Here is a 15,495-nt window from a genome sequence, read left to right as displayed (position 1 = left end):
AGTCATTTTAGGAACTGTAAATTTTTGCAATTTTTGAAAGCAATGAGTGTTAAAAACAGATGCTGCATTTTGATTATTTCAATTATAAATGCCCTGCTCACAAGAATTGTAGAAGTTTTAGTTGGATAATTAAGCTGGAAATCAATTGTTTTCACCTCCAACATACATCATGTTAGTCACATTATAAAAAACATGAAAAATTTGCTTTGCAGATGTCCTCAAAGATTAATTATAAAGAATGAGTTTCTGGGCATCTTCCATATTACACTGAGGATCTATATATGAAGTATTAACAAAGTTGTACAGCCATTTTTTTCTGTTCTAATATAAGAAATATCTTTTTTTCCCCTTTCAGAAATGATTAACAATATGGATTTAGGCTGAAAGTTATTAATTACTAGTATGTTTTGCTTTTTCTCTTGCAATTTTCTTTGTAATGTAAGAAAGTAAAATTATCCAGGTTGTAGCCATAAGCTGATTTCCTTTATCTCTGAATGAAAAACTTTTCGGTTTTTCATCGTGGTTTCAGTCTCAGGGCCATGTTCATTTCTACAAGTCTATATTTACACACCAGTATTATTAGAGGTGTAGCCACGGGGAATGAAAGTTAAGGAAAAGCAACTCAAAGCTTTTCATCATACCTTAACATCTCAGTATTCACCATAACCTGTCACTAAACTATAAGGGAATTAAAAAAAAAATCAGGCTTACCTTTAACCACAGGTGAAGATATAATTTTTTCTTCCATTTGCCACAACAAAGCTGCATTATCTAAGGGAAAAAATGCATTCAATCAGTCTGAAAAACAGAAATTACATTTTTCCCCTACAAAGGGAAAGACTGATGTTAAATGTGTATGTTGTGGTGCCTGATACCATCTATTTTCAAATATATGCAGGCTTAAGTTCAGGAGGAACATTCAAACACATCAACCAATGAACATGCTTTTGCACCAATTATGAAAAAGGATGGTAGCTCAATTTTGATTCCAACTCATTCTTAATGAGCTTCCTGGAAACAAATTTCTATGGGCAATTCTAATAATGTGTTCTTAATTTTCAGAATGACCACCCAGAGTTGTAGTAGTTTTTTCATGCATTTCCAATACACCAAGTACTTACTTGAAAGCTAAGCTCCTTCCTTACTGCTGTCTTCAAATCTGGCCCAAAACTATATTGTTACTAATGTGCTTTATAAGCAAACTATCAAAAATGCAAGACCAATAAGTTATCAACTCCTGCAATCTTAATCTGATGGATTTTTCTTATCAAAGTGCTTCTACAGACTCTAGACCATACTTAATAAAAAAGAAAAAGAAAAAAAAGAAAGACAATGCTGAGCACAAAGAAGCGGCAGCTTTTTGAATAACTAATGATATCTTGGGATAGATATATTATTTATTTTTATATATATAAATATAAAGCTTCACCACTTTACAGGATTTTGGAGATAAATATATATTCAATCCTCACTCAGTGTTGAAAAGAAGTCCGTAACTACACTATGTAAATGAAAGAAAAATGCTTTCTGCATCAAATTATTAGATGCACAGATATCAGGATTAGCATACTGGGATAGCTTAAATTCTGTCAGACATTATCTCATGAAACGTGTCTTTGTCTTCTCTAACTACATCTATGCTGCTATCCCACATCTGCCACATGCTTTCAGATGTTTGCAAATTAAATACTGCTGAGATTCTAATTACTATAGATTTTAAAATTGGTATTAATAAGATAATAAGGAGGGAGATAATTACCTATGTTTGTTCCGTAGTGTAAAAAAAACTTTTGTAAGGAATTTTATTTCCAGGAAAGTGAATAAAACCTGCCAACATTTAAATTACTTCAGTCTCAACCCACAAATGCAAGACTAGTAGAGCAGTATTCTCTTTTGCAAATAAACTTTTGTTTGGTAGGAACACTTTTACAGTTTTACATACAGTGAATTAGAAGTACTGAAGAAAATATTTAGTTAGACTTCTCTGAAACTCAGGTTCAATGTCACCTAGAAAGTGTTCAGGTAACTAACACCAAACATCCTTCTGCCGTTAGTGTTAGTACTGCCAAAAGCCATTTCCTGGAGCAGGTAGCTTTCAGAGTCACTGAAAGGATAAAAGGACATCCACACAGAACTAAAGGACTTTGAAAACATGACAGTGGTTTAGTGAAGAAATGTGCATTTCAAGGCCTGAGTGCTACTATCTTACACACCACATGGCCATCGATACCTCCTATACAAACATATAAACACAGCCAAGTGAACATCTCCAGTGTCAATACAAAAAGATAGCACTCTGAGGTTTAGATCTCTGACTCTCCTTCTATTGGACTTTGATCTCTTGTCATCTTTGGATTGGGCACCTTAATGTAATTTTTCCTTCTAATTCTTATCAACTCTACTGCAGGGTAACATTTCATCATAAATTCAGATTGCAACTCTCAGATATCATTCATCACTTTTAGCCACCAAACAATCAAATGTGCACACTATGCTTGTGCCAAGCATTAATCAGTTCTAGAACTGCAGTACACTGCCCAGCTTAAAATGCAAAACCCCACTCAGATGCAAGATGTGGGAGTTCAGTGCTGCACGGCTAAAACACACTGTAGCTGGCTAATAGCTACATGGAAGTCAGCACAGAGTAGCATCAAGGAAAGACCAAGGTTTCTACAAAAGACTATATACATACATACATACATATGCATAGATAGATAGATATACCTATAAACAAAAGACTATATACATACAAAAGTCAGTTTACCATTACCATATGAAATTAAGACAGGTAATGTATACTACTACACCTGATTAGCACGAAATCTAATAATACTTAGATTAATCCAGTTCTAATAAACTACATAAGATCTCACCTCAAATATACTTGTGTCCTGAAATTACCCCCATCTACTACAAGTAATTTCTCCAAACTAAATGGCAGTATTGCATCTAAAATGGGAACATATCAGAAATATCCATTATAATATAATTGTTATGCATATACAGCAGGTTAACCTTATAAGTTTCAAATGAGAATGCTAGCAGTATTGAAAAAGTTTTTGACATAGCAAGCCACAAAAGACTGCAATACATATGGTTTTTGGCTTGACTTTAAAGAGCTTACATTGTTCAAGGAGAAAATCAATACTCATTTAACAACACAGAGCTCATGCTACATTCCCCACTTGAGCGTTTAAATGGCTGCAGAAAAGGGTATTCGTTCACATCAGTTGATTTCTATTGGTTCTCATGTTAAACAACTGAAAGAGGAAGAAGCATCCAAAGATGAGAAATGATTGCATGTAGAAAGAAAATATTTACATAAATAGAATTAGCAACTGTAGCTTTACTTGCAAAGCCACCAACACTGGGAATCATAGAATCATAGAGTCACCAAGGTTGGAAAAGACCTACAAGATCATCCAGTCCAGCTGTGCACCTATAACCAATTGTTCTCTTTAAGCCATGGTCCTCAACACAATGTCTAAATGTTCTAAATGCAACCTCCAGGGTTGGTGACTCCACCACCTCCATGGGAGCCCATTCCAGTGCCTGACCACTCTTCTGGAGAAGTATTTCCTAGAATCCAGTCTGAATTGCCCTCAGCACAACTTGAAGCCATTCCTTCTAGTCCTGTCCCTAGTTACAACAGTGAAGAGGCCAACCCCCAGCTCACTACAAGAAGGAAATTACATGCTCAAAAATAAATAGATATTATTTCCAAATACCAAACAACTGTGCTCCTCTGCAAAACCTTTCTAATATCTTTAAATATATGGAATCAAGTTCAAATACTCATTTAGCAGTTAACATAGACAATAAACTTAGTACAAATGGAGATAGCTTAGACAAGCAGTTAGAGATCGTCACAAACTACAGTAAAAAAAAAATTACTTACCATTTCTTATACGTGGAAAAAAAATAAGTCTGCCTCTGTTATTTTTCATTTCAAAATCTGCTGCATTATTAACAACCGTATTTTGAAATCTGTTCTGATACTCTATTATGAACTCAAAGTTCTACACATTGTTTCCAATTCTGCCATAACCTATGATTCAGACAATTCCTTGCTTCATCCATTTGTAGCTTCATATTGAGGCTATTGAAGTTCAAACAATTGAGCTGCTGGATAAGTGTAACTTCTTTTACAAAAACTTCACCTGAGAGCCTTTTGTTGCAAAAACAAAAAAACAAAAAAAACCTTCAGGTGCTCCTTAAATGAAATAATGGTTTAACTTACTAAATACATAATTCATATTCATAATTCAGTATATATTCATATATATACTCTATATGTATATATTCATATATATTCATAATTCATAACACAATTCAGTTTTTCTTAAATCTTCATTCAAAGTTTTGTTAATAACGTGTAACAAAATCACCAGTTATATGTCATTAGAACAAAAAGGAATGTTTTTACATTATCAGTGGACCACTGAATACACATAAAGACCTCAACTTGAGAGGCTATGCTTGTCTATGCACACGGCCAAACATTCAAACATCTGGATGGACCCCAGATGTTGTTAAGTGAACTTCCCAGATTAAAGCTGGGTCATCCATGCTTTCTCACTGCTCAATTTCACAAGGGGCAAGAAAAAACAGGGGGACACAATGGGGGTTATGCAGTTGCTAGCCCCCACATCACACATTCAGAAGGATAGTCTAGACTAGGTAGAGGTGAAGCAGCTTCAGCTGCTGATTCCACCCTGGTGCTCAATTGAGTACTTTATGCTTAAACCTGTAATAGCATGCTTTTATATTATTTCCTCAGAATTCTTCACATAACGTTGTGTGACATTACAAAACATAAAAACGGGTGAGAATGTATTTGACAGCATGTCTTCATACAGTTGGGAAATGTACAAACGCTGCAAAATCTTCTGTCAACCTTAATACCTTCACACAAAATATTCCTTAGGATAAATAATTTATGTCTTCTAATCAAGTACAGACCTCCCGAATCCCTTCAATGCTTTTCATGGAAACCTAGTTAAAGAATGGTTGCTGAAAGTCAGTCATCACATAACTAAGAGTTCTCCCCATAAGAAAGCAATTAGCAGTAGTTTGTACAAAAAAAAAAAGAAAAAAAAAACCTTCAATCCAACCAAAGCATGTTTTGCAGTTAGCATGGTTATCATTATCAATTTATGTGTAAAACATGATGGAAAATGTAGCCCTGAACAGAACTACAACAGTAAAATGCACACGTCCTTAAGTTACCCCAAAAACCTCTCCCAGATTGTGCAACAACAGCTAAAAGCTCTATGCACTTCCTGCAACCATCAGCCCAGTATCTTGTACTCAGACCTCATTAAGTAGCACTTGCTGTCCACAGCCAGTTTAATAGTCATGAACAGCACTGCTTCCCCATCTTGTGCCTTCGTTAAAATTAATTTAAAAAATCATAAAAACATTAATCATGGAATCATAGGGGTTGGAAGGGACCTCAAGAGATCATCGAGTCCAACCCCCCTGCCAAAGCAGGTTCTCTACACCAGGCTAATACAGGCACTCCAGATTTTCCTCCAAAATTTTCAGCCTTACGATTCCATGAAACATAAAGCCACAGAATGACTATTTAGGTCAAGTAAGTCATCTAAGAAATTAGCAAAACACCCCAAGCAATGGGTGCTCCAAATGTAATGTCACCTATTTCATTAGGTTGGCCCAAAACATTGAGACATATGTTGGTGGTACGACAGTAGAGGCTGAACCTTCCCACCTATAACTGTTCCATTTCGTTGCCGTGTGACAGATAGCAGCAAAGGGGCAGTCTGAGAGAACAGCATCTGACATGGATGTGCAGATGAAGCAAAGGGGTGGACTGAATTCCTCCACACAGGAAAAGTGACACCAACATTCATTGACACTGAACATTGATGGAGACATACCAGTGGATGGAGCACAGCGAGGCAGCGGGTGGCGCATTCCAGCAGTGGTGACAGTTGGTCACTTCCCTGGTGTATATTTTTACTAGCACAGCATACAGGCTCTCGTTCTTCACTGGCAAAGATGCATAACTTAAAAAAAAAAGAAAGTGAATCTGTTGAAAAGAGTGCTTTGTAGCTGAGAATTTGCTCTATCAAAATGTTACCATGTTTGTTGTATCTGTTGTAGTTTACATGGAAATGAATAGGAGGCATTACTTTCAAAACATCTATATATACACATTGTTTATTGCCATTATCAGAAGATGACAAATGTACATCTAAATTAGTATCTTGGTTTCACAGTTTATATAATTTCTGTAGCACTGCACTCTGAGGAATCCTGAAGATACATCCAACTTTTTCCTTATGTCCTCAACAGAAAATAAGGTGAAAACCTTGGTATGGTATTTCATTAAACAGCAAGATTTATGCTGGACAGGCCTGTTAGGCAAATGGGGTACGATAGGGTTACCGCAGACTAACGCTGCCAGTTGAGCTGTTTTTATTGCCTTACTCACAGTGCTTAGTGAGCTTTTCTGTCTCAGGAACTAAAAAACACGTCATGCATGATGATTAGCTTGAAGCTAGTTGTTTTTCTTTTAGACCAGATTTCTAATCCTCAGGGAGACAGTCTTGAAAAACAGAGTAAAATAAATAATTAAATACATGTGAACTGTCATAAATGTAAGATATTTTAATATACCTAGGAAGACTACTTCAGAGCCTAGCTTATCATCTTTGACTATTTTGAAGCCAAGGCAGTACAAATTCACCATTTTCAACAACTTTTGTGGGAGGAGGAAAACATCAAGCTACCACAAAACTCCAGGAAGTCTTTAAAAGAGCATCTAGCTCCAGAACTACAAAAATATCAATTCCACTGATGGAAAAAGGAGGAAGTACAGACATCCAGAGAGAGACTTATCAAATAAAGTAAAAGAAAAGGCTGAAAAGCATCAATAAGAAAGGTTCACCTCTCATTTGAGATACAGGATTGGGAAATTAGAGAGCCAGGATGTTGAAGCAGAGCAGTAAGCTATAGTCTGAATAATTCAAAATTGAGTATAGATTCATGTCAACTGGGTGAAGAGAAATAACAAATACCAGCATGGTAATATAAAATGAGACAACTGCGAAATTTCAGATGAACAGAAAGAGAAAAAAAAGTTTCATCAAATCCCACTTAACTACCAGTACAAAGTAAGGTTGTAACTGTTTAGTAACAGAGTTTCTGCTTTAGTTTCAGAAAATATAAATGGCTCTCTTTCCTCCTAATGTTTCATGAGATTTTCCCTACCAGAGCCCACAAGTTCACATTATTCCAAAGGTAACTGCTAAGAACTAGATGACAGAATTAGCTGTCCACTGAGGAGCAACCATTTTCCTGGAGGAAGTGTACTGTTCTCCATTCTTTTGTTGTAATGGAATAACTGCAGCCTCAGTGAACATAAGTGATCATTTTAAAACCAACTAATGAGAGGATGCTATCTTTTACTTCATTTAAATTAGGAAGCAATTAAAATCTAAAGCACAGTTTAGAGCTGGTCCATTAGCAGATAAGCAGTCAATGTTTTCCAACATATAACAGAATTATTTATACATTTGTTACATCTCTAATGAGTTAAAGCACAGTACTAAAGGAATAAAAGTGTAATCGTCCTCTGTGTTGAAAAGCTAGATATTTTTTATTGTTAAATGGATGTTTAAAATGTGGTAGGAGTGCAGTCAGAATCATTAATTGCTGCTGTGACAAGGGTTGGTAGCAAGGAAGAAAGCAAAACAGCAGAGACAGACCTAAGACTCTAAAATGAATAAAATGAAGTTTCATAGATCCTGAACGTCAACAAAAGCTGATACAAGCAAGTATGGAATGTTGTGGAATTGTACCTTTAGTTTGTTCAGCAGATCAGTGAGAGAGCAAGCAAATGGCAGATGGATGTGCTGGTAAACTAAGGGGAAAAAAGCCTATATTCTAGATTCCATCAGAAGCTGCCTCTACTAACTTAGTACTACACACAAGACTAATTCCACTGTATATTTACAGTACTGCTGTGAATTATAGACTGCTAAGAAAAGAAAAAGATCAATTAGGAGATGTCTGCAAGGAAATACTTTGCACATTTGGAAAAAAAAAGCTTTAGAAGCAAAGCCTTATCTCTTAAATTTATAGATTTGATATTGGCAGCACCTAATAAGCCATTACTAACTAACAATGTGCTCTCCGTTATTACCACCACCACCTGCAGACTGCTGCTAATCATTTTCCTGAATTCTGCACATAGGGTTTTGTTTTTTAAGCTGAATCAAATAATTGACACTCACTGATATTTTTGTTGATCCTCAGGATCAGCCTGGCTCACTTTCCACTGAAGTCAGGGTAAATTATTAATTCTGAATGGAAGCAGGATTGGAAACTTCTGTTATTCCCTCCTCCAAGTATGTTCAATTCATCCAACCATTCAGTGTTCCTGTGCCTTAGTAGGTGTTGCAAACTCATGATTCTCTTCTACACATTTTGGCAGTAAAAGCTTTTTTTAAAATCTGAAGGACAAAAAGATAACATCACACACAAAAAGGAGCCAAGCCAAATGGGAAGTTGTTAACACTGACACTGGTACAGTGTGTAGCAATACCAAAACATGGAATTTCACAGCATAAAATAACAGGATAGATTAACATTCAAGAAGCTCCAGTCTGTGCTCTCTCCAATTTCTTTTACAGCATCAGAAAGGGTATGACATAAAGATACGCATAGGAGTACTGGAGTATTAGTAGTGATAGTCTGTCTTCTGAATTTTAGTTGAAAAAAAGCATTTTATTCATGTAATTCAAGTTAAGAATTCAAAAATATCATGGAAGATATTGGCAGTTTCACACAACTCTAAGTTGGGTTGATTGTAGCTCCATCAGAAACATCACATTGCATATAATGAAAATGAGGTATTTTACAAGTCTTGTCCTCTTAATAGAAAAATTTACCAAAAAACTTATACATTACAAACAATTTTTTTTTTACTAATAAATAAAATTTCAAGAAACAGAAACTTCTCTCAGTCCTATAATACTGAAAGATACAAGATCTGAAGATACCGTGCAAGCAAGAAAAATAAATCATAATTTCAGAATTACCTTATCTGGTTGATACTGGAATCATTTAGCAGCAGAATTTGTTCAGGCTCCCTGCAGTTCAATAGTGGCAGCTATAACCAGATGAAGACACTAACTAGATTGTGCATTTTTGCTAGAACACACAGATTCAGAATTTAATTCATGACAATTCTAAGCAAAACTCACTTGAAAGCAGGAAAGTGTGGAACTGTATTCAAGGGCTTTGAACAAGTTAATTGAGCACTGAATTTCTTCTTCTTGATGTGTCAGGAAGAAACCTTGTTCTCTGAAGCAGTAACACTTGAGCTTAGAGTAGTTAATTGACCTTGCAATGTTCAACCACTGTAGAGAACGTAAATAAAGATTACACCAGAAGAATTAATCGATAGCAATGCAGAAATAGTTGTCTGAACATTTGCAGAAAGATATGTGAAAGACAATATTTACAAAACCACAAGCTTTTGCGTATCAAGATGCACACTCACCTAATGGAAACAAAAGCAGATGGTTTCTAATGAACATTTTCTCTTGCTTAAATGAGACACTTCATAGAAGCTTTCAAATGCTATAGGCACTTTCTGTAGCGAAGATCACTTACCAGTAACTGATTCCCTTCTGAATGTGAAACACATGTCAGAAATCCCTTACAAATTTAATTCATCTTCCACTTTCCATTGCTATTGATATGTTGAGAATCTAAGCATGCTAACCTACTATTCTTTTCAGGCCAAACCACTAATAATTCAGTGGGTGAGATATCCGTACAGGTGGATGTTTCTACACATCCTGGAACTGGTGAGCATAAAGTCACTGTAAAAGGTAAGTTTCAAATAGGTAATTTTATAAGGAAAGCAACAAAGTCTAAAATTCCCAGGCATTAAATTCTAATTAAAATACACCAACAGTGAAATAACAAATGTTAAGTATTGCCAAACTTGTAAAGCTGTGAGTATGCTTCAAGCCACTAGGTTTGTACTTCTTCCTTGCCCATCATCAGCACAAGTAGTGTTGTCTATGCTTCCCAAGGTAGACAAGACCATTTTTACAAAGTTATATAGTTGTAAATTCTAATGTGCCAAATTTCACTTCTGAATTACATGTATACAATTTTCCAAAATATACTTCTGAATTACTTGCATATAATTTAATTCTCCAAAAGTTCTCATAGAGGTGGGTGGTAATTCACTGCATCAAGATTTAACACATCCCCCTTTTAACAGATAAAATTCCTTTGTTCTACCCAATACAAACTCCAAATCAAACCCCGTATCACTTAGATTAGTAAGAATTGATTTTCGAGTTACAGCAAGCGTAGCAGACAAAAGAGCTGTTGATATAAAGTATTCATAAAATGCTCATTTGTATTAGCTGCTGCTATAACTGGAAATAGGAATTTTACTTGGCAGAGAACAGGCAAAGATCTTACCAGGCAGAATCACAGAATACTTTAAGTTGTAAGGGACTCACAAGGACCACCCAGCCCAACTATGTCAGAATGCTGACCTTGAACTCCATCAGCTCAGCGCCCTGGGATGCCTTCATGAACCTTTTCCTAATACCAACACAACTCTTCCCTGATGCAGCTTCATGCAGAACAAGAGCTCCCAGGTCACCTTTTGCTAGGTACACAGTCATACTGGATCATTAATTGAAGTCCATCTAATAAACTTTTATTTTTTTTTCTATAGTTGTAGCAATTAATAATCTAAACTGGCAAACAACAGCTATGTTCCGGCCATTTGTGGAAGTCTGTGTATTAGGACCTAACCTAAGTGACAAGAAAAGAAAACATGGAACCAAAACAAAGAGCAACACCTGGTCACCAAAATACAACGAGACTTTCCAATTGTAAGGGTTTTTTTGTCCGTTAATTTCATATTTCAGGCAATTTTTTCAGAATTTATTGCAATTTAACACACAAAATAACCTAATAACTGCAGTCCATAACGCATAAGAATCACTTCAGAACTATTTATTAATTTATAACTGTTCTATATGAAGATGAATGATGACTACTAAGCTTGCAACATTCTAATAGCTGCCTAAAATGTGCAATTCATTTCCACATGCAGGAATAAGTACTTACGTACCTAGGAAACCATTTGCCTAATTACTTATCTGGACTGATGTATTAATTCTTACTGTTAGGCCAATATAACTATTGACATACCCAAATATTTAAAGTGTTATGTATATTTTGTGAATGGTATTACCTTTATTTAATGCCCAAAGCTCTCTATACCTGAAACTTCAAATTGAGTATTTCTCACAGCGCATCATTAACCTGTCCACTCATCCCTTTGTTTTGTAACTGAAACTGATTAATTCTTCAAGTACCCAATTCCCACACATCTAGTGGGGGGACAGAGCACTTTCTTGTGTATGACCATGAAGCTGTTTTTTAGGCTGGTTGCCAGTAATTCTGTTAATCCCACTGCTTTATCTGTGATGATAAGTGCCCTATAATGATACTGAGCAGCAAGCAGGCTGAGACTTTTATATGAACATGAAAGGACAAGCTGAAGAAGAAAGCCCTAGGAAAAATGTAAGCAAAGCAGGCTCCGTGTCCAAACCACAGTAAAAATTTTTCACAACCTCTTCAAGAACTGTTTCCCAGATGACCTGGGAACGTCAGCTCCTTACAGCTCCCTGGAAAGGATGAAGAGCATTGCCTGCAATCATACTGTATGCCTCACACATTCTTTTTATTTGCAGAAAAACTATATTAAATGCAATGATATTACACTGCAAATGGAAGTAGCAACCTATGAAATGTACAGGGAGAAAAAGACTCCTTTGCTTGATTTTAAAGAAAATGGAAGTATCAAATAAATACCAAATTGTTTAATTATTTAATTTATGAATCTGTCACCAACTCAGCAGTGCCCTGCCACTGTTACCCTTCGGTAAGTTTATAAGGCAGTTAATTGCTATACTTTGTGCATCTCTATTGTTATCACTCTAATAAATTAGAAAAGTGATAATTAAAGAAATGAACTTCAATCGATTGATGTCAAAAACAATTCCTGAAGTATGTTTTCTAGAAGATCTGGCTGTTGTTCCAGAGCTGTAGCTTCCTCCTGAAGCTTGATTATGACAGCATTACTTTATAGATATACACAGATCTTGCTTATGATTACACTTTAAATATTTCTTTTCACATAAATCACAAACCAAAATCCTATTTGAATGATTGCATTGCAATACCTTTATATTTACATTAAATTAAATAATATTGTATATCTGTTTTCTGAGAGCTACCCTGCCCCGTATATGCTCATGTGATCCAGAACAAAGAAGACCCAGAGGACTAAAATAAGGTACCTGATCTTTAGGAAACAAGCCCCCTTCCCATTTATGGCACTCTTCTTAAGTGTCCTTCTCTCCGTAAGGGATTGCAGTGACCTGCAAAATAAGTTCTGACTTCAGGCAGGATGAAGACATAAGCAGGCCACGATAGTATTCCCACTGCAGCAATTGCATAACTGGGAACATTTTCCCCAGTTCGCTTTGACCTGTCAGTAGGTACAATTCTAATTAAATATATTTAGCCTCTAAGCTCACGGGGATATCTGCTGTCTCACATGCACTATATATAGCTTTTAGGCCAGTTTTTAATACAGCACAGAGGATCCCCAATAGCCGTGGAAGGGAATACACTTTACGCAAATAAAACAAGCTTGCAGAGCTTCTTGTTTGGTTGGGTTTTTTGTTGTTGTTCTTTTAAGTTTAATAAAAGATTTTAAAACATCTCTGATCTATTGGATGAAAGATGCTAAAAGTACATTCTTGCTCTCATTTCAAAATTACAGTGATATTTAAAGTCTTTTTTTAAATTCCTACATAGGATCTACAACACTAGCAGTAAGTAAAAAAAAATGACACTGGTAAATGAAACAGCTGTGATAAGATGGTAGTTATTCAAATCAACTGACACCACAGGAAATGTTTCCTATTAATTTCTCAGAGCAACATGTTACATCAGAAATCATACTGATAGACACTAAATACAGAACTTCGAGCAAACAGTACTGTACATCCTCAAGCTAATTTGGACCCGTTAGAGTAAAAAGAAACAGAAGTTTAGCTATGTTTTGTGAGCACAAAACTGACTTAGAGGAGACTTAAAAGATCCAGGTGTCTACTCCAGGCAGGGGGGAGACAGCAAGGACAGAAAGAAGCAGTAATCACTCATGTAGGATTTTACAATGCAGGCACAGAAGTTACTCTTAGAAAATAGATACTTGACAGCACAGAAACTACTTCTCCCTGGTTGCACAATTCAGAACTAAGAAGCTGGGGGAAAGAAATGAGCAAAATCTTTAAGAATTTATTCCAACCTACGAAGAAGGTAACACCCAAATAGAAACAATCAATGATTTAAGGATGCTTGTGTAAGTATTTTTGTAGTTGACTAAAAGATGTTGTTACGATAGCTGTGGAAATAGTTGCACATTTTAGGTGCTTTCTGGATAAAGGTATTATCTGGATAAAGCATTACAGATGCTGAAGGAACTGGTAAATTCCTTCCATTTCTGTTCAGCTCTGTGAGAAAAGGGGACTGCATGATCAGTAGCACATGAAATATTAATGTGCAGAAGGCTTTAAAACGTAAATGATAATATGTTGTAAAAAACAGAACCAAAAAAAAAAAAAGTAAGCTGCCAGTATCGTTTTCATTGTGGCAAGATTTCTAAAGCACACTCATCCCTCAGGGGAATGAAACTAAACTTGTTCCAACTTTGTATTTTTAATTCTTGCAGTATTTTGAGTAATGAAGATAAACCAGGAGCCTATGAACTTCATCTCTCAGTGAAAGATTACTGCTTTGCCAGAGAAGATCGCATTATAGGAATGACAGTTATTCAGCTGCAAAACATAGCAGAGAAAGGTAGCTGTGCATCCTGGTATCCCTTGCTGAGAAACATCTTCGTAGATGAGACTGGGCTGACAATCCTTAGGATACTTTCTCAGAGGACCAATGATGAAGTTGCTAAAGAATTTGTAAGACTTAAATCAGAAACAAGATCTGCTGAAGAAACAGCCTAAATTACTCAAGTAATGCAAGACTATCACTGTAAGAACATAGATTCAATGCTGTTGTCTGAATAGTGCATGCATGTGCAAATTTGTGGGAATGTTTAACTATGTTTTCAGTGTTTGCCAGTACTTATGTACTATATTTGCAAGGTATGTCAAGGAGCTGTATATCTTTTCTACGTATTTTGGTCTTTGTTAAAGTAATTGTTCCAATGAAGTGCCAAAACTAACACTAAGAATAAATAATATACTGTATCTTTTAAAACATCGATTTTGCCTCATCTCGATCCCTTTATTTTTTAAACATTTATAAATAAATAGCTTTTTGAATTGATTAATAATCTGTCTCTCTCAAACCACTGAGTTGCATATTCTAACTTAATTCATGACCTATTATTTCAAGAAGAAATCGCTAATTTTCTTCATCATTTTACGCTAGCCTCATTTTAGGTATCTTACTGATAACTTTTTCTATCATTACTACAGATGCAGTTACTTATAGAAGTGTTTGTAATTTTATAATTACCAGTATAAAGTAATGATTTTTGCATAAAAACGAAAAAGGATGGAAATATTTTGTGCTAATCTTTTTCCAACCTTTCATAAATATCACTGTGAAGAAATGCTGTTTAAGCAAGTTCTCAAGAAGCTGTGCTTATTAGAGTTTGTTACTGACGTTTGATATCTTGAAATAACTTTGTTCTTCAAAACTGCCAAGGTAATATATTTCTATTCAAGGGGTACCTGTAGAAAAAGACTGTCATACAGTACAGTATATGTGCATTCAAAAATCATTTTTAAATGATAAGGTACTGCAGCAGGGTTAATAGTTTGGAATACAAAGTTGGTTTGTGGTTTGTTTCAAGAATTGTTTCTAGAAAGTAAGGATGCAGTTAGCATTTTCACTCAGTTATTAACGTTGCTTTACATACTTAGCTGTAACGTCAGTTAAGTGCTTTATTTCTTTTCTTTTGGAGAGATTTTAGTTTTGGCTTTTCTGTTGTTTTTGGTTCAGGGTTTTATGTTGGGTTGTTTTTTGTGTCTTTTTTTTTTTTTTAAGAGAAGTTCAATGGTTTGTACTTATGCAACATTACTATGTATTGCACTAAACAAACTCTGTGTCCTGTAAATATATTTAGTGATAAATTGTAAAATAAAGTACGAAGAAACCAGTTCTAGTCATTATTTGATACAATTTGTATTTCTATAGATTTAAATACCTGTGAAGCCAACATATGGGTTAGAATCCAGCATTTCAAAGTATGATACCAAGAGCCTAGCATCTGGCTCTTCCTAAGAGTAAGATGTATGTCAACATCACAGAAATTTATAAGCAACAAGGGACACATTTTGTTAGTGTACTTTCTGTAATAATGCAATACACACAGCATTCCACAGTACACTACGC

General features: G+C 35.4%; 1 protein-coding gene across 1 annotated transcript in view; it reads left to right on the top strand.

Moving 5' to 3' along the window:
* The window catches only part of UNC13C (unc-13 homolog C), a 121,338-nt gene extending 106,088 nt beyond the window's left edge, over positions 1-15,250 (top strand). Inside the window, exons 29-31 of the mRNA XM_065733860.1 lie at positions 9,774-9,866; positions 10,736-10,895; positions 13,811-15,250. Of these exons, the coding sequence (XP_065589932.1) occupies positions 9,774-9,866; positions 10,736-10,895; positions 13,811-14,096 (539 nt within the window). The 3' untranslated portion in view covers positions 14,097-15,250. The remainder of the gene's footprint in view (positions 1-9,773; positions 9,867-10,735; positions 10,896-13,810) is intronic.
* The last annotated feature ends 245 nt before the right edge of the window (positions 15,251-15,495 follow it).

The sequence above is a fragment of the Cyrtonyx montezumae genome, unplaced genomic scaffold (genome assembly GCF_038088225.1).
Source record: "Cyrtonyx montezumae isolate F1298 unplaced genomic scaffold, pur_monq_1.0 scaffold_17, whole genome shotgun sequence".
Taxonomy (NCBI): Eukaryota; Metazoa; Chordata; class Aves; order Galliformes; family Odontophoridae; genus Cyrtonyx; species Cyrtonyx montezumae.
The sequence above is the reverse complement of the archived record's forward strand: the minus strand, read 5'-3'. Positions and strand labels throughout refer to the sequence as shown.